The following is a 20,217-nucleotide window of genomic DNA, read 5'->3' on the forward strand; positions in this document are numbered from 1 at the left end:
CTCAATTGACTCCGACTCTCGGACTCCCCCTCTTCTTGTTTTAATTTCATACTGTTATTGTCTCTGTATTTTATAGGGTTTGATTTAAAATGGGTATTTACAAACAAAGGGATTTTTTGTTTTTGATGAACACGAACAAAGGAAATTTACGTTCCCATAGTAATCCCATAGACTTTGTGCTGTCATGCTCAATAGTTTAGGCTGTCTTATATACACACATGGATTTCGAAAAAAAAACCCCAGTTGTGAAATCCTGGGTCCGCCACTGATGTGTTTGATTCGAGTTATAATAATTGCGTCTATAAGTAACTGTTTTTACTGAACTATAATTATTTTGCAAAAATTACATTTTCATAAAAGAAAAAAAAAAGAAAAAAAGATCAACCTGTCATAGACCAAAAAGGATTAAAAAAAAAATGCCAGTTAACCGGAAGAGGTAAAAAGATACATTAGTTGCTTTACCACGAAAAAAAAAATAGAGTAGAAATCAGGCAATTATTTGAAAACACTCTGTCCTACAATTATTTATTTACAATTGCAAGTTAAGTAGGGACATCATGAAGCTCGTATTCAGCCTTCATTACCCATTGTACTCTTTTGTATCTTCTTCTTGGAGGAGACTCAATGTCCTAAATCCCAAAACAGAAAGCATAATAAGATGTGATTATTGCCATCCATGAAAAAACGAGATATATAACGTGTTAGTCGCTGATACCTTTCCTTCAGATCAATTATCTCACGAAGTAGCTCTTTTTCCTTCTCATGAGCTTCTTCGATCTAAAACAAGAAAGAAAGGAGAAAAAACCATAAAAAGAAACTAAGACAAAAGCAAGATATAATTAATTATTACATCATTATTTTACATTATACAAAAACGAAAACGTCACGTTCCCAAAAGTGAGAGCAAAGTCCAATAGCCCAATAGCGCACAATCTTACATTAACGACATACAATTTAATTTAAATTAGCATTTTTTAGTTTAGACTAATTTAATTTTTTTTATGGGACAGTTGGACTAGTAGCCCAATAGCGCACCATCTTTTTAAAAATTAGCTTAATTTTTATTTTATTAAAAAAATAGCACCAGACTCGCAATAAATTAGATTTACGCTTTAATTAATTATTTAACGGCAGACCTGATAGGCTGTCTTTTTAAAAAAATGAAACTTTGGCTAAAATTTTAAAAGAAGTTAGAATATCTCTAATGGAGAACGGTAAGACTCTACATTTGATGTAATTTTGACACCAAATGAACATTATTACACCATTGGTGTAACACTGTTCATTTAGTGTCAAAATTACACAAAATATTTAAGCATTATTTTAATCTAATTGATTCATAATTCATGATTAAAAATACATATTTTAGTTAATCTAAGTTTCATTAATATATTTTTTGTTTAGAGCTTATTATTTCATTCAATACAACTTAAATAATTTAGTGTGCTAAGTTTTTATAGTAATTTTTATTTTTATAGTAATTAATTTTACTAATAATATGTAATTTTCATGTATTTTTTAATGGTGTATTATTCCCAAGAAAAAATGTTGTACTATTTATATAATGAAGTTAATTAATTTTTCATTTTTTTATAATTATATTTTCTATTTTTAAATAATTTATCCTTAATCTATACTAAATATTACACATAATTAATAAATAAAATATAATTACATTATTATACATATAATTAGTAACTAATGAAATCAAGAAATTTAATCTAGAAGCATATTTTTGTAATATTCTCTTTAATGCAAAATTTGGTGTTGTACGTAAAATCAAAATTTGGTTTTAAAGCTACACTATAGTTAGTGTGAACATTACATCAAATATAATGTTAAAATCCTAAGGAGAACGATTAGTTACAACAAATTCTTATTTTTTTTACTAATAAAATTTAAGGTAACAAATATGTGTTAAGTTAATCGTATGATGTATTTGATTAAAAAAACAATATTTTATGTACAAAAGAATAACTAATTAAAATGCTACAAAATCAAGTGTCAGGATTATTTTGCTATGAATATTAGTTCGAAAACTAAAAACATTCACGGAATATCTTATCAGCTATTTACGTAACAAGTCTGATTGCAATCATAAATTGATTCATATATGATATATCAAGGGTCGCAGCTTATAGACATCTTAACTTTTCATATATATATATATATAAATAAAAAAAAATTCAAATGACTAGCTTTTTTTAAAATTTTAGTCAAAATTTAATTTTAATAAAAAAAAGTTAATCCGCGCGACTCGTAGTAAATTAATTAATTAAAAATTAAATTAAATTTATTCTTTAAATTAATTTATTGATGGACTATTTTTTTAATAAAATAAAACTTTGACTATTTTTTAAAAAGAGAATAGATTATTATATTAATGACTTAATTGCTACTATAAATAAACTAAAATATATGATCTTCCTTTGCGGGTAAATCATAGAAGATGGAAAAATTGTACAAAATAGCCATTTGAAACCAAATTATAGCCAAAGTTTCAACTTTTCAGCAAAATAGCAAAATTTACATTTTCAAAATTTTTATGATAGTCATGATTAAAAATTTTTACGATTATTATGAGCAATTTATCATTTTAAAAAAAATTAATCTTGGGATCAAAATTTTTTTTGAAACCAGATTGCTGTACATTTTGGCTATTTCACTCGTTTAAGAGAAACCTTGGCTATTTTATAAATTCATAACTTCAAATTGGCTATTTAACTACATCATCGTAGATTCACCGAGTTATTAAAGATATGTATAAGCTTGAATTAATTTAATTAAATAGTTTAAATATGTTAGCGATCACAAAAATTTATTACCAGATTTCTCTCTAAAGTGTCGGCAGATGTATATCCTCCGTCTGCTTAAATCAGAAGAAAAAAAAAAGGTAAAGGAAAAACAGTGAATAGCTAAAGGAAATGAAGAAAAAAATAATAATATAAAAATAAAAATGAATTGAGAACTTTGATTATTAACACCTGTAAAGCCACCCGCAGCGGCATGCTTCATGATATTCAAAATTAAGTCCTGTAATTAGAAAGGAACATGAATCTATAAATAAAAGATAACTGTGACAATAATAAATAAAATAAAATTGTTTGGAAGTGACATAGATTAATATGATTAGAAGATACCCTCTGAACTATATTTGTCTCTAAAACCGTGTTCAAGAGCGAGAACAACGAACAGTTGTTTGGTAACTTAGTCGGTTTAGGAGGTGAACATGCCATGCTTAAGTTTCCGAGAAGCTGTGAAATTGGAGGACCAATTATTGCCTTCACAAACCCAAATAATCGAATGAGTTATCGAATTTCTCAGTAGAGAAAAAGGGAAATGAGCTATTATAGAAATCTCAATAATATTTCACATATGTTTGGAAACTGGATTTTAAGAGAGGGAAAAAACAAACTGATTATTGTGTAATAATTTTTTAAAAATCGTGGATCGTGGAAGTCAATTATAGTGAATTATTATTATTTCTTTAGTAATCGTAGATCTTCATGGAAGTCTCCGTGGAGGTCAATTATGAAACATGAGTTAAGCAATCGACTTAATCAATAATCTCGATTTTCGAAAAATAAAAAACGAGAATTTGAAGAAAAAAAATTATAGGACTAAATTTTTTTTAATTTTCCTAAATATTCAAATCGCTGCAATTATTTTTTATTTTTATGAAGAACACTCTTCCTAAAAATGAAATTTGCTTACAAGTTATCCAACTTTCAAACACTTTCTTGTTTTTTTTTTTTTTTTTTTTTCTTTATAAAAAAATCAGGTTTCCATGAGAAAACTGAGTGCTGGAAGTCCTTCCAAACTAAGAGTGGACGATACCTACAATCAATTTTCATTTTCATTTACATATACATATACGTATATATATATATATATATATATATATATTATAACAAGATGAAAGGAATGAGTTTTCTTCGCACGATAATCAAATTAATATGGTGACAAATTAATCATCAAATAAAGACGCATACCTTTTCTACGTCAACGTTCTCCGAGGTTACTTTGAAACGTCCTCTCTGTTGAACAACCAGTTCCTTTGCTTTCTCGTCATGAAATTCTTCACTATCATTTAGTTTGGCAAAAGTTAATCAAATTAGGGATAAATCAAACGAAATGTTGAATCCAAATCAATCTTCAAAGACACGTAAAAAAAAAATTGATTTTCCCATACACATTCAAACGTAGTTCAATTATTGTACTTTGTATTAAATCTTTTTAATACGCTTGAAGAGAAATTGTACAAGATATAACTTACTCGTGATAATCATCCAAGGCTGACTCATGGAATGTAGTCCCGTAATTAGTTTCCTGTAAAAAATTGGAAGATATAATTTTTTTTATATATAGAAATATTAGAAGAGATATGATTATCAAGAAACAAGCATGAACAATAAATGTATAATATGAATAATTTTATAATTATTTTTTGCACTCACCTCTATTGAAGGAGGAGAGTTTGAGCTCTCCGGTTGGCTATTATCCGAAACGGAGTCCTCGATAGGCTCTTCGAAATCCTGGTTCACATAGATAATTAGAATGTCTTTCGATAACTCTAAAAACTAATTCTAAAGAGCTTGGATGAGAAATGATTAGATTACCAGGGCAGATTTAAACATCTCAATATCAAAAAACCAGCTGCTGATTCCTCGTTTGTACTCGGTCTACAACATAACTCGAACCAAAATCGAATTAAAGCCAGCCAATTAATAAAGTGTACAAATATTGGAATAATATCTTTTGCATTTTTTATTACTTCAACTATTGTTAATAACAGAGACGAAGTCAGGAATTTAGATTATGGGGTTTAATATGCAAAAAAAAAAGTTCAAGAAAGGCTAATTTATAAATTTTTAGGATAAAAAAATGTAAAATTTTATGAAAAATGGGTCAAAAGTGCAAAATCGTTAAAAATCTATTGTTGAAAGAAAATATGAACTAACAAATACTTATATGATCATACGTTACTCATCTCATTACCAATTAGTTTTTAGATGAAACCTCATAATATTTACATGATATCGAGCCCAACAAAGCTCTATCAGGTATAGAGTGCAAACTTTGAAATTTGGAGTGAATGCAAATAGACAGACTATTGGAGGCCATGTTAGAAATTGAAACTCAAAGAGAACATAAACTAACAAGTGCCATGACTTTCTATTCTCCTTATCAACTAGTTGGGAAATTGTATCAACTAGTAGCAATTTTGATAATTTGGATCAAAATAATAATTATTAAATTTTTTAACACTTTTACTTGTAACTGTAGACATGAAAATATATAGTTGTCATTAACTGTAGACTTACAAGTCTACAATTAACAACAATTGTAAATATATAAGTCTACAATTACTAGTAAAGTGTCCAAAAACATAGTTGTTATTACTATTTTTGTCAAAATTATTAAAATTGCTAATAGTTGATGCCATTTCCCCGACTAGTTTTGAAATAAAACATATTTAAATTTAGACAAATTCCTAGAATTCTAGATTATTACTAAAGATTTTGTACTAATGTAGACGACAGTATTAGTCAATATAGCCCGACTGAATTTTCTAGGCTATAATGCGAGCATGTCACTAAACTATTTTTTTTAAGGTCAAATTATCTTCAAATCATTAAGTATTTTAGCATTTTAGTTAGTTTGATAATTTTTGTTTTTACTAAACTTAAACAGCTAAACAATTTAAAAACATGTTTACAAAACATAAATGAAATATTTTATGCTCTTAAAAAGTATAGTATAATAAAAATCCTACACTAAACATATCTAAACCTGTTTTAGTTTTAATTTATAATGTTCTAAGGGCCGGTCAGAATATGATGTAATTAGTTTCTTTACTTTAGTTTGTTGTTATGTTATATATGCAGCGTAAGCGTTAAGTGCTCATTTTTTTTTTAATAATTTTTAGAAAATGATTAATTAAAAGGCTACCATGAATCATTTCGCTAAAATATTAATTCAACATGACCAAAGTACTAGTCCAATACTTAAGGACTATGTGGCCTCAAAAAGTCAAGTAACCAATCAAATAATTATAAAAGCACTAAAAAATCTAGAGATAAAAAAAAAATTAATAAGAAAATTTCAACCAAATTTTTTATTAGGAGCAACGAATTCCAACCTGAGACATCTCTTCTATTTGACCCTCTGCTACCATTTTCCGCGCAACAATGCATTCTTCTTTCTTCTGTAAAGAACAATTTATTATTAACATATAATGTATGATATAAAAAGTATATCAATCATGAAACCTTTAGTTCCATAACACGGTCACCAAGAGCAGGAAGGCCATCTAGAAGTGTCCTCAAAATGTAGTCGCTGGACCGAGCTTGCTTGAAGAAAGAATGCTTCAGTAATTTCTTAGCCGTTGGACGTTTTGAGGGGTCTTTTAGCAAGCATGTACCAACCATATGCTTAAAAGCCTAAACGTGAAGAAATGAGCAAAAGGTTATAGATTTTAGATATAATATATCCATTTAAAGCTCTTGAAGTCTAGTTTCTAATGGCGAAGGTTCAGACCATTTGTAGATTTCTACAATAAGTTATGACCGTTTTAGTAACTACTGTTTTATCGTCTTTTAGTATCTTTTAATATTTTAGACGCTTTTTATTCAGTTTTTACCTGATGTAAAATTCTATATATAGAGTTGTGTCTGCTGTAAATGGAAGAGAGAAAAACATCAAAATATTTGCTTCATATTTCTTAAAGAAATTCTCGAAGTTTGTTTATTCCTCTTCCTCGAAACACCTTAAAAAATATCAGTCACCAGATTATTAAAATTTCTAGAGCACGGTGGTCAATGTCACTCCGATTCGAACACTTTTAAGAACATACCGTTGTGAAATCATCGCCCTGCCTATTCTCAAGCCCAGGGGGTGTTGTTTGTAATGTCATGAGCAAAACCTATGAAATCATTTCATTTCGGTGAATAAAATTTGAACAAGATTGGAATATTGGTGTAGTGAATCAAATGCAATATATGGACCTTCATTGGAGGGTATCTCGAGAATGGAGCGTTGCCGTGTGCAAGCTCCAACGCAGTTATCCCAAAGGACCAGATATCAGCTCTAAAAGGAATTTTGTCAAATAAATAAACAGAATTATGGTTAAATATCAGGGTACTAAAAATCTGCAAATACTAACTTGAAGTCATAACCACTTTGCTCCATCACTTCAGGTGCCATCCTGTTGAGACGGTGCATAGTTTAGAATGCAAATCGGTTCAAACTTTTTATGACCTTATTGGCCAGGGATTTATACTATTAAACATGATCAAATAAATGAGCTTACTAACTTGTCTTTCCTAACAGAATTTAGTCTAACAGATTAAGCTAGTGCAAAAGAATATAGGAAAGATGTTGAGCCGTACCAACAAGGCGTCCCGACGAATGTATTCCTTACACGTTGTCGATCTCCTGAATCAAAAAGGCAAGCAGAGACCCCGAAATCTCCGAGCTTTATAGCACCATGTGAATCAATTAGAATATTACCCGACTGCCAATGGATGTCTCAAGTTAGAATCACCAATATTTCAAGAATTTTTTGAAGGAATACTAGCTCAACTTTAGAACATTAGGAAAATGGCACAGGCAAAATCATTTCACAAAGAATCACTAAAAGAATTTTGTGTTGTCACGTTCATGTTAATTACAACCACACAAGAGAGTTCACATAAAATGACAAAGTTGTAACAATTGCGAGAATCTTTACTAAAACTTCTAAAAAAAGGTTTATTTGACACAAATGCCATCAATTTTAATACAACCAAGTAAGATCGAGAAATTTCACCGAGTCTAATGGTATTAAAAAATTAAAAAATTAGGAGATCGGAGGTGTTTCGAAGACTGGCCTTGACATCGCGATGTATGTGACCGTGACGATGAAGATAGTCTAGACCCCTCAAAGTGTCACGTAAAATGGTGGCAATAGCGACTTCGGGGAGACCTCTCGAGTAGCCGGACTTCAAGATGTGAAGACAAGATCCTCCGGCCATGTACGGCATCACCACCCACAGATCGTGACCGCACACAAACGAGCAGTGTGATTTCAGTATGTTGGGATGCTCAACCATCGCCATCGTTTGTGTCTCCCGAAATACATTGTTCTGTCCCCAAAACATTAATAAATTATAGATTCACACATATATTTAGTTAAACCATCAAATCATAATCTCGTTTATTTCATTTTCTTTTGTGGTTTTGAGGGAACATGGTTAAGCTTACACTATTTCTGTTAGTCCTCTAATAATAAAACAGGAATACTGAGATACAAGGCATAAAGTCAAAACATACTTCAAGTCAAAACAAATATGCAATAGCTTTTGGAACTAAAAGAAGGAAAAAAAAATTAGAAAAATAGCTGACTTAAACGTTTGACATTACTAAATAGCCAAAGTTTGGTAAATCTCAAGTAGATAGTCACTTTCAAATGTAAATCTGAATTAAATAGACATTTTCATATCTCAAGCTTTGGCTATTTACTTAATAGTTACGTATGAAAATGATTATTTAACAATATCTAACGTTTACGTTGGCTATTTTCCTAAAGGTGATTGGCTATGGAGATGAATATATAAATAATTTGAAAAAGTTTATGAAATTTAGTTACAATCTCAAATTACTTTTGTTATGACTAACAATTTTAATTGAGGAAATTTATACAGGCCCTTTAGTTGCTCCATTAAACAAAATAAATAAATAATAAAAAAAAGCCCTCTCTTTTAATTTATATTCCTAATGCGCTTAGAGGAGTGATTGAATAAAATAAATCATTCGCTTATAAAGTAATACAACAAGAATGTCGAGATTTAAAAGGTGAAAGTGAAAACATGTTGGAGTGGAATAAATAATAGATACGCACCAAATCGCAGTTGTCGCGTTCGAAATCAAGAATCTTGATGGCAACGATCTCGTTGAAGGGCTTACAGAGAGCTCGGCGCACGGTGGCGCTAACGCCCTGACCGACCTCTTCGTAGAGAGTGTAGTGTTGCTGTCCCGTCGGGAACTTCTTCTTCTCCGACGACTCGGGCTCTACTCTCACACTCTTGTTCTTCCTCTCCATTTCCACTTTTACCTTTTTAGGCCTCACTGCAAAATTCTCACACAAAACAACGATGAATAATCGTCGGGCATCGTATATACGATAGTTTTACGATATGCGTTTATGGATTTTACTTCTGAATCCAGATTTTGATGTATTGCAGACTCTTTTACGTCAAATTTTAGATTTGTTTTTGCTGTGTTTACCGGCTCTTCCTCAAATGAGGAGGTCCCATAATTTTGCCTTAATAATAGGGTACGCCACAATTTTGAAAATGAATATTAAATACAATAATAAGGCTTTTAAAACTAATTAATATATATATATATACACATAAGCCTTTGAAACTATTGGATTGGTTACTAAAAAAAATTAATTCATTTAGCAAAGCCTGATTTTGCAAAATAACCATATTTTCAATATTGTAGCAGAGTACGTAGCCAAAGTTTGACAGTCTAAACTTTTTTACACTTGTAAGTTTTCAACACTTTATACAAGGTATATGTGTCTATATAAATTTATTAACAATGTAAAAAAATTATGTTGAAACCTTTTTTCTTATTTTGTGAATTTAGCTATTTTTCTAATTTTATCAAATAAAAAAAAACCTTACTTATTTAAAAAATGATTCATGTTTTATTCGCTATCTAGCTAAAACACCATTAGGTCAGTAGCCTAATAAGCCACCATCCATTTATAAAATAATCAAAGTTTTATTTTATTAAGAAAATATCTCACCATGGTCGCTGTAAATTAATTAACTAAAGAGTAAATTAAATTTACTCTTTAGTAAAATAAATTTATTCTTTAGTTAATTAATTTACTGCGGATCTGGTGGGCTGTGTTCTTAATAAAATAAAACTTCGGCTAGAATCGTAAAAGAAAAGAGAGGATTGAGTAGTTGCAACATATTCTTTATATATATATATGTGAAGCAGAACCGAAGTTTACTGTTCACTCAGACTCATTTTACTATTCATTCTACATTAACTAAATCACCCATTGAATTACATAAAACTACACCGTATGCGTGTCGTTGGTGGACATCTTTGTTGCGCCACTTGGAGCGTCTTTGGTTAGAGTAGCGCAGAGCGTATAAGCTAACACGCGGGATCGCTTAGACGTTTGAGCTAAGCAGAGCAGCCACTTAGGACAAGAAGCGCTATCGCGGAATTCGGAATTCGACGCGGAATTCTTCGTAAGTCATGAGGAATTTAATAATTTCCAAAAACCCCGACAACAGGTTTCGTTACATTCATTGCAGTGCACGTTTTTCTTGATGTTAATTTATTTTGTTCTGGTTGTATTTTCGTTAAATGTAACATGTCTATGTCACTTCAATTGCTACGCTTTCTCCGAGTTTGTGAGGACAAGACTCCCAAGCAAGCCTCTCTTCTCCTGAGCAGGTAAAGGACTCACTTGTCTCTCTTTCCGCTTCTGGTATCTAGTAGATATATTATTTACTTGTTTCCAAGGCATTTGGTGTTTCTGTGTCATGTACGAGTGCGGAAATGACCATATCGCAGACACTGGAAAACGTCACAAAAAAATACACTTTCTTGCCATTACCCATAAATTCTCTCTGGCTAAAAAAAAGTTAAGAGATACATGTTTTTTTTTAATTTGTTATTTCCTCTTGCAAAGGACGTCGTAAAAGCTTAAAGACTTTTGTTTACATATTTCTCAAGTATGAGTAAAAAAAAAATGGGATATATATCGATTATGATTCATGTATTTTCTGGTTTTGGACTTCATGTTTATGTTTTGAACTTGGTTTTAATTTTGGTCTAAATTATCTCATATTTTATGGTACCTATTAATTTGCATGGTAATGGCTAAAGTATACGATTTTTTAATAAAAAAGAGCAACAGCTGTTACTCTTACCGCCTTTCAGCACGAAAACAGATAGTCGCAACTATTTGAAATAGCAAAGTCGTGGCTAAAACCAATTTAGCCGCGCCTTTTTGGGAAACAATCACGACAATTGTTGCAATTCAAAGAAATATGTGCCGGTATTGCGATTTTTGTAATTTCTTTCCGTCTTTATTTTACGCTTTGTTTCATGTATTGCATCGGAACATCTTGTCGCACAGTTTGTCATATCATTATGTGTGCTTGTCTCTGAGTAAACTTAATTTCAGAACGAAGATTATACATAGTATTGAGCTCGAATTACAAAGAGATTGCTTTACTGAAATCAGGTCAAGAATAAGATCTTCATATGGCCTTTACAACTATACATATTCCAGGTATATAAAACATGTTATCTAATCAATTTATCCCGGATCTCGCAATTGACGCCTCTCTCGTCTTTATGATTAATTATGTAATGCAACAATTTTTTTTAATTGTTGCTCAACACGCTCTTTTAGATAGAACCTTGCGCCTTTGCCTTCGAGCTTAGATCTTCGGGCTTAGATGAACCAGGCCAAAGCGATACTTCTTAGGCCTTCTTATTCGAGAAGATATTATGGAATTTATTGGGTTTGGCCGCGTATTTAGGTCTGACTCATCGTTTCGCTGAAGGGGTGAAATCTTACACAAAAAAATGTTAATTTTTATACATAGCTAAAGTATGCGCTTGTGGTTGTATAGCTTTGCATAAAATTATAATTTCTTACATAATTGTCACTTTGACTTTAAAACTATTTCGCGAATTCTATTTTTAAAGCAGTTGCATAACGACTTAAAGTGGATAGTAGTAAAATAACAGCAAGTTACAAAAAAAAAAGGATAAAAAATAAAGGATAAATTACACTGTTGCCACTTTAACGACGTTACTCGTAACGTTTCACCCATTTCAAATTTGAAATCATGCAGCACAGATTTTGAATTCTTATATTGTAACACACATCTCATTCTGTAAAAAAATTTGTGACGTTGTTAAACAATTAAGGATAAAATAGTATTATACTTTTTTTTTATCCAATGCTTTTTTATTTATTTATTATTATTATGTTTAAAAATTAAAAAAAAAATTATAATCTTCAAACTTCGTTCCTCCTCCTTTGAGAATTTGCAACAAACATTACCAATCTTTTGTTAACTTTCGAACCAAACCATGCTAGATTCAAAAATCACAGCGCGAGTGAGAGAGAGAATGTAGAGACATGATTCATGGGCGATCGTAGATAAAAAATCAGGGCTTCCGTGACATGAGAGTTACCGGAGAAGGAATCAGAGCTCAGGTCAACGTCGATCAACAATGGCTTCGATGGTTTCGAGACCAGTTTTCACAACTAAGCGAAGCCTTCTCTCTCTCTCTTTCTCTCTCTCTCTCTCTCTCGTGTTTTCTCTCTCCGGACTTTGAAGAACGAACATGGTAATATCGATCTTCTCCATCTCCGACCCCGAATCCTCTGAAAAAGTCAAGTTTATTGGTGATTGATTGGTGATGTGTAAAGCATTTGATAAGGATTTTTGTGTATAAATCTCTGGGTATTTTTTTTTCCTTCTGATTTGGTAGATGAGATTTGCTTTGTGTTTGATACGTTGTGGTTTGATTGTTTTGATTCAGAGTTTTAGTTTTTGGAGACAGAATAAGGTTTTGGTGGCATATTGGGGAGAGAAAGACGGTTGACTGCAAGAGCCGAATTCAACGGCGTTGTGGTTATTGCGAAGCCATACTTAGCGGCGACACAAAGTAGCTCCAACGGCAGCCCAAAGATTTTTGATGGCTTCAGATACAAACAAAAATGAAGGAGAAAGTGGAAGAAGGAAGCGATGGGATACGAGCAGTAAGAGCTCGGTGACGAGTTCAACAATGTCACGATTTGTGCAGTTGTTCGAAGAAGAACTCTTTTTTTATGTTTAATAAATATTTTTTATTGTTAAATACAATATTAAAATAGGGTGATATAGCTAAATAGCTAAGTTAAAATTATGAATATGCAAAATAGGTAGGATTTGTCTTAATTTAGTAAAATAGCCAAATGTGCAGTAATTTGGTTTTTCAAATTTTTTACTCCTAGAATAATTTTTTTAAGTGATAAATTGCTTATAATAATTGTCAAAAATTTTAATTTTGGTTATTAAAAATTTTTTGAAAACAAAAATTTGGCTATTTTGCTTCAAAGTTGAAACTTTGACTATTCTGCTAGTCAATAAAAAATTTTAAACCGCTAATCAATAAGTTTCAAATGGTTATTTTGTACATTTTCCTATTAAAATATAAAGAATATCAAATTAATTTGATTGGCGTTAGTATGGTTTGTGTGTGAGTATGTGAGAGAGGTGATTATTCCAATTAAAAAAAAAAGTTTTGTAACTAACTAGACCACCTATAACGTTAGGTTTGAGATCTAGCCTATGTTTGAAGTTTTTTAGGGAAATAGTCAAACGTATTAGGTGGCAAAATATATTTTACATTTTTATCCTTCAATATTTTAAGGCAGTTTTTTTAATTATCCTTCAATATATTTTACTTTTATTCGTGTGATAAGGTTGTTGGACACGCTTTTTTTCTTTCCGTATGTGTTGGTATTTTTTAACCTGCCTGGGTTAATTAGAATTGAGTCAATTAACTTCTATATTTAAGGGTGTTATGACACTTTTTTTTTTGTGCGTGTGTTTTAATTCACGTATTTTACTTCTTATTGTACACACAGAATATTTGTTGCTGTTTTTAAGGAAACAAATAGCTTTTAAATTTTGGAACGTTTGAGTTTTTGAAACACAAGCAATCTCACGATTTTTTTTTGTTGAAGCTGAAATTATTTCGCAGAAGAAAAAAAAATTGCGACTGGAAGAAATAATTTGTTTCCGATTGCTTCTGCGTCTTGGTCGTTGGTGGATTCTGGTATGTTTTCTTGTTTTTTTTTAACGTTAACTTGGTTAGAGGTGGTCCGACTCTCACTGTTAATTTGTCTTTTTTAACAGTGAAGAATTTCGAACGTCAGTCTTTGGAAAAATGTGATTCTAATGAGCATGGTTGATGAAAAGTTTCCAGATGGTGGAACTGTTTTTGACGAGACGCAATTGAAAAACTGCCCGATGAAAGTTGAAGTTGATGTCAATAATATTTTTTTGAGTAAAGAAACAATTATTTCAGCGTTGACTATTATTACGTTAAGAAACAATTTCGAATTCCGGGTGAAAAGGTCTAGCGAGACGCGATATTGTATTGCTTGTTTGAATTCTGATTGCTCGTGGAAATTGAATGCTAGTGTATGTTATGTTTCCAAATTTTGGGTGATAAGTTCTTTCAACAAAGATCATAATTGCTTTGGAAAGAACCTTATACATCGTCATAAACAAGTGTCATCTTCATTTATTAGCAAAGTTGTTAACAATGATTTCCGAAGCTCAATGGCTGACAAATATACACCAAAAGCAGTTGTGGAGATCATGTGTTTGCGTTTCAAAGTTGAGATTAGCTATTATAAAGCGTGGATGGCTCGTTCCAAGGTTTTGCAAGATATTCGCGGTGATTATGACAAATCATATTCTCATCTCCCCATTGTAGGCGATATGATAAAAGAGAAGAATCCATGTAATTTTTTATCTTTGAAAGTTTTCTGTTTGTTTTTGTTTTGATTCTATACATATAGCCGTTTTTTACATTTTTAGATGTACAGGTTATTTATTTATAGTTATTTCCATTTATTTCCATTATGAATACTTAAATGTGGACAATGAGATAATTTTCAGTAATTAACGTTTATTATCTGTGTTGGCGGGTTCTTACACAGTAACAGAAACTGATGCACATAGAAATTTCCAATATTTTTTCCTGGCAATGGGGGCTTCTGTGCATGGTTGAAAGTTTTTACGTCCTGTTATTTCGGTGGACGGGACTTTTCTCAAAGGTAAATCACACGGGACATTACTATTGGCCACGACTCAAGATGGTGATAATCATCTTTTTCCCTTGGCTTTTAGTATTGTTGATTCAGAGAACGATAAATCTTGGCATTGGTTCATGACTCATCTCAGGGTAGTTTATGGTGTTAAAGATGGTTTGGTTATTGTCTCATATCGAAATACATCTTTTCCAGAAGCTATCCATGCAGTATTTCCCGAGGCTAATTATGCAATGTGTATGCAACATCTTTGGGCGAATGTGAAGGCAAAGTTTGGAAAAGCTTATTATGGGCCTCTTTTTTACAATTGTGCAAAGGCATATACTAAAAAAGATTTTGACTATTGGCTTGCAAAGATGACCGAGTCTAAGCCTAGCATGAAACAATACTTACTGGATGCGAAACCTGAATTATGGTCGCGGAGTCAGTTTATGGGAAAGAGGTATAAGTAATGATGACAAATATTTCCGAATGCTTGAATTCTATGATGAACGAAGCGCGTGGCTGGCCTGTTGCTTGTTTGGTTTTGAGTTATCGAAGTTTGTTGCAAAGGTGGTTTAATGAGAAGAGAGAACTTATCCCACGAATGCTATCTGGTCTTACTGAGCATGCTTTTGGTATTCTTTTTAACTCTGAAGATGATGCTCGGACGATGGAGGTATGTTTCACGACAAAAATTACTGGTAAAATGTGGAAATTATTGTTAATTATCGTATATTGATAATTTGCTTTATTCTTTTGCTTTTTAGGTTAACATCATCAATGACCAACAGTTTGAGGTTATTGATGGTGCCGTTCACCGAATTGTCGACATTGCAGAAAAGACATGTACATGTCGCGTTTGGCAATTGGATGATTTTCCTTGCTCTCATGCGGCTGCGGCGTTATACCGTAGGAAGTTGAAATCATTTGATTTTGTTCCTTCATATTACACTAGTCAAAATTATGCTGCCATCTACACTCAAGATATTGATCCTATTGAAGAGGTAGGCGAGTGAGATTTGTCTGAGGATGCTCATGTAATTAATCCACCATTTTACAAAAGACAAGCTGGAAGACCAAAAATGAAGAGGTATCGATCAACGTCCGAGTTATTTAACCCATACCGTCAACGTTGCAGCAAATGTGGAAAGCAGGGCCACAACAAGAGGGGATGCAAGTCTTCAAATGATTAATGATCAATGTTTTTCCCCTGTTTGCACTTTTAATTTTTATTATTTTTATGAAGTATTTTTGGTTGTAGACATTTTGACTTGTTTTTCACTTTCAAGTTTTATGTTAGCATTTTCCTATATTTGTCATTATCATTTCTGCAGATGCTATATTCATTACATAAGTTATAACAACTCGTCCAAAATTAAAGGTTGCTTTTAGGTTGATATTATCTTCAAATGATATATTTTTTTAATTCATTCGCCCAAAATTTTTGATGTTTTCATTTCCGATTATTGTCAACTATTTCCAGAATCTAACATGAAATCTGTAGCAATTATTAACAAAAAGTAGCACTGGTATTTATCGATTGCAACTATTAAAACTGATAATAAATGAAATAAGTTTCAAAGCATTAACCGATGATGTTCAACATGAAATAAAACCATGTTATAAAATGGAAACAAAACAAATATCTATAGTTTCATTTTGGCTATTTCGACAAATCATGACAAATTTTTGAGATTTTCATTTCCGATTATTGTCAACTATTTCCAGAATGTAACATGAGAGCTGTAGCAATTATTAATAATAAGTAGCACTGGTATTTATCAATTGCAACTATTAAAACTGATAATAAAATGAAATAAGTTTCAAAGCATTAACCGATGATGTTCAACATGAAATAAAACCATGTTATAACATGGAAACAAAACAAATATCGGAGCATGTAAACCAAGTTCCAAAATAAATTTAACAGGGAGATCAAAAGCATAAAAAACCATTGTACCAAATAACTAAATCAATTTGTTTGCATAATTATTCATATGCCTAAGAAAAAGTTGGGCTGGCTGGGATGATCGGGATGGCTGGGATGATCGGGCTGGCTACTGGGTTTGCCTTTCTTCGGTTTCTTCGATGGGTTGTCTCCTTGTTCACCACTAGATTTCTTTGTCTTCTTCGGAGACGTGACGTAAGGTGTCTTTGTTGCAGCTGATTTCTTGATTTCCCTTCGATGCCATTCACTTACGGTTGGAATGGCAGTTGTGCTTCCTGTTCACTGTTTTCTCTTCCTCACCAAAGTAACTTCGGGTTCACTTTCGTCATCTACCTGCGTATGATCAATAGGATCATAATCATCAAACTCTCTGATGTTTTCTATCAAACACATCACATCATCGTTGAATCTCGTTAATTGGATTGGACTATATGATTTGTCAAGGTTTCCTAATATCGGGGACAATTCCTGTTTATATTCATATTTACAAACAGAATATTCTTAATTAAAACTTCACAATAATTATTAAAAAAAAATTATACAAAATAATATATCTTACAGGTTCTTTGGGTTGTCTTTTGTTGACCCGAGTACATTTGGTCGGTTGTTGTGTGGGTGCTACATCACCAGTCATATCGGCATTGATCTGTTCTGGTAGGCTTAAAGAATCGCTTTGTTGAGCTTCTGGTATGTTTGGGACATCTTGAATATTCTCGGCGACTGGCTAGGAAGGAGACTATACATATGAACAAAATTTTATTTACAGTTATTTCCAAAAAATTTCTATTAAATTTAAAGAGTCTTAAATTACTTACCACTTCTTTGCCTAATCTTTGACTGCTCTTTATACGACCAGTTGGTTCACTGTTTGCATTGACAGTAGACGAGGACGTGAACATTGATGTTGTTGGCTGAATTTCCTGAAATTAAATTTTGACAAATTAAACAATTATACTTATTTACATTTATTGTAAATAAAGGTTAAATTTACTGAATGCTCATCGTTGTTTGTGTTTGACAATTTGTTTACAATGCACCTCATCTACAAATTTAAAAATTAAAAAGTATATTTTTTCTAGTATATTGAAGGGAAATATTTGTGTTGTTTTTTGACGTGCCACGATTGGTGTTTCTTCGACAACCTTGTGCGGTGTTTCCTCATTTAAATTTTCATGTTACAAGTATGGTTTTATTAAGTTAGAATAAACAACACTCGGAAATTATTAAGTAATCATTCTCATTATTACCATCACTGGAGAAGGGTCAGTCTCGGGTACGGGTGTTGTTGGTCTATCCTCGCTTCGTACCTTGTGCGGTGTTTCCCTTAAGTGTCTATCATTTAAATCTTCCTGTTACAAGTATGGTTTTATTAAGTTAGAATAAACAACACTCGGAAATTATTAAGTAATCATTCTCATTATTACCATCACTAGAGAAGGGTCAGTCTCGGGTACGGGTGTTAATGGCATATCCTCGCTTCGTTCGTTCTCTGTAACAAACTTCTGAAGCGATTCCAGTTTGCAGCTCACCATGTTAAGCTCATATTCTATAATTTCAATCCTAGAATTCGCAACTCCTAAGCTTTCAGTGAGTTTCTGAATTTCAAATTTCAATTCAGCATTGGTTGAGTTGGGTGATCTCGAGCTGCTCGCGGCATCTGTTCCTGTTTTAAATTAATCAAATTATCATACAAATTAACAAAATCCTTTTTATGAATATTTGGATAATGAATGTAAATAATGTATAAATGTACATTTGGATCTTGGCACTTTTTTCATATTCTGGTCCCTTGATAATCTGGGATTCCCGGGTATGTTGTATTCACCATGTATGACATAGCTAACTCATCTTCAGTTGGTGTTATGGTTAGGATATCAATCTAAAACAAATATAAGAAATTTTGTTAATAACAAATAAAGAATCTGTAACTTCAAAAATTTAATCATAATTACCTCTTCATTTTTTAAAACAAGCCGCTCCAGAATATCATATCCGAGGTTATTGTGATACGACCACTTCAACATTCTCGGTATCGCAGCCGAGTACGACTTTGCTGTGAATCCTTGTACAGCAAATTACGGTACAACTTCATACGCCCAAGCCATAAGTGTGTGGAGAAAACCTTCCAGATTGTACCCTTTTCTATGATTTGGGATAAAGTTTCCAGATTTTTTCATTGAAGCACATAGTGCTTCAAAACTCACCCTCCCCCGAGGATAGTCATTAAAAACACGGGGATCATTTGCGAGTAGTATGTGCTCCTCCTTTATGTTGGTGTTTTCCTGGTTTGGTAACACCATTGTCGACAATATCGCCAAATTAACAAGGGCGGCGCGATCTTCGTCAGACGCGCCCAAAGTAGGAAGAGCCAGCAACGCCAGGATGTGGTTTGGTCTCTTAGAAGCCTCGCCCGTGAAATACAATTTCTCCAGCATGTTCTCAATGTGAGGCAGGTCTTTCACGTTCGGAGTTGGGCCGCATTGTAGTCCTGAAATTATCATTTATTTACACTTATTATCATACCATACACACACTTAACCGGTCTATCCAATCTAATTATTTAGACCAATTTGTCACAAATTTCTTATGAAACTAACTTATCAAAAAATATATCATTTTCAGATGATTTAAAAATTTCACCATTACTACACAAGAAAGTTTTTAATATTTACATGGTAACCATAGTTATGTTTTTCTCTAATAATTAACACTTATTTCCACTAATTAACACACTGAATATACTTCAAAACACATACCTGGCATGAGAGCGAAATAGTTTAAAGTGAAAATCAATTGATTCCCTCCAATGCTGAACCATATAGTTCATGAGAGTTCTTGCTCTCAAGTTGATTAAGAACAAGTAAGTGCGTTAATTTCTTTGGAAATTCTTTTCCTTCAATTTCCGAGAAATGTCCAAACGCTCCATCATTGAATAGCATATCCTGCCTCTCATTCGTCAACCCGCTATGTATTTTGTCGACGATACTAAAATTGCTATGTTTAACAATTTTTTGTGCCTCATTCCAATTTGATTCTTTCACAACTCAATCACATTTCTGCAAATTTAGGAAATAATTGTTAATTATTGATAATAAATATTTTCCAAACACATTCAATAAATTTTTTTACCTCAGGCATAACATTTTTCCCTTTTGAACTAGAAACTTTTTTCTTAACCATCTTCCCCTTATAGTGAGATCTGAAATCAGTATAAAATTTTGATTAACATACATTATTGATAAAAACAGAAGTCATTCAAATACAAAGTCATAAGTTATTGATTAAAAAAAACAGAAATTATTGGCAATTATTGAAAATATTCAAATCATTTGGGCAAAACCCGAGTCCATTTTTTCAGAAGTTATTCTGATTTCAACACTCATCCTATCGTAGTAAATTATTAGAATAAAAAATATCAATCGTT

General features: G+C 31.9%; 2 protein-coding genes across 2 annotated transcripts; one reads left to right on the forward strand and one right to left on the reverse strand.

Moving 5' to 3' along the window:
- Nucleotides 1-580: 580 nt before the first annotated feature.
- LOC149402035 (Protein kinase superfamily protein) lies at nucleotides 581-9,189 on the reverse strand. Its single transcript, XM_089608218.1, has 17 exons — nucleotides 8,882-9,189; nucleotides 7,872-8,126; nucleotides 7,392-7,516; nucleotides 7,166-7,207; nucleotides 7,008-7,089; nucleotides 6,857-6,925; nucleotides 6,273-6,443; nucleotides 6,143-6,208; nucleotides 4,620-4,682; nucleotides 4,458-4,535; nucleotides 4,277-4,329; nucleotides 3,993-4,083; nucleotides 3,141-3,281; nucleotides 2,985-3,033; nucleotides 2,826-2,866; nucleotides 716-777; nucleotides 581-629 (listed from the first exon to the last, which is right to left on the reverse strand). The coding sequence occupies exons 1-17, from the start codon at nucleotides 9,080-9,082 to the stop codon at nucleotides 581-583; spliced, it is 1,638 nt and encodes a 545-aa protein (XP_089464344.1). The 5' UTR covers nucleotides 9,083-9,189.
- Nucleotides 9,190-14,369: 5,180 nt separating this feature from the next.
- LOC149402036 (uncharacterized) lies at nucleotides 14,370-15,861 on the forward strand. The gene is made up of 4 exons (XM_089608219.1): nucleotides 14,370-14,487; nucleotides 14,957-15,305; nucleotides 15,416-15,521; nucleotides 15,613-15,861. The coding sequence occupies exons 1-4, from the start codon at nucleotides 14,370-14,372 to the stop codon at nucleotides 15,859-15,861; spliced, it is 822 nt and encodes a 273-aa protein (XP_089464345.1).
- Nucleotides 15,862-20,217: the final 4,356 nt, after the last annotated feature.

The sequence above is a fragment of the Urtica dioica genome, chromosome 3 (genome assembly GCF_054948205.1).
Source record: "Urtica dioica subsp. dioica isolate 48M chromosome 3, U.dioica_male_clone48M_v1_H2, whole genome shotgun sequence".
Classification (NCBI taxonomy): Eukaryota; Viridiplantae; Streptophyta; class Magnoliopsida; order Rosales; family Urticaceae; genus Urtica; species Urtica dioica.

What these genes read in the sequence shown, in the direction of transcription:
- LOC149402035 (XM_089608218.1), bottom strand. Translation starts at nt 9,082, where the DNA reads ATGGAGAGGAAGAACAAGAGTGTGAGAGTAGAGCCCGAGTCGTCGGAG. An exon ending in CGAGATACCCTCCAATGAAG is followed by an intron (nt 6,926 to 7,007) that starts GTCCATATATTG and finishes ATGATTTCATAG; the next exon opens with GTTTTGCTCATGACATTACA. An exon ending in AGAACGTTGACGTAGAAAAG is followed by an intron (nt 3,282 to 3,992) that starts GTATGCGTCTTT and finishes GGGTTTGTGAAG; the next exon opens with GCAATAATTGGTCCTCCAAT.
- LOC149402036 (XM_089608219.1), top strand. Translation starts at nt 14,370, where the DNA reads ATGGCTGACAAATATACACCAAAAGCAGTTGTGGAGATCATGTGTTTG. An exon ending in GGTTTTGCAAGATATTCGCG is followed by an intron (nt 14,488 to 14,956) that starts GTGATTATGACA and finishes TTGTTGATTCAG; the next exon opens with AGAACGATAAATCTTGGCAT. An exon ending in ATGATGCTCGGACGATGGAG is followed by an intron (nt 15,522 to 15,612) that starts GTATGTTTCACG and finishes TTTGCTTTTTAG; the next exon opens with GTTAACATCATCAATGACCA.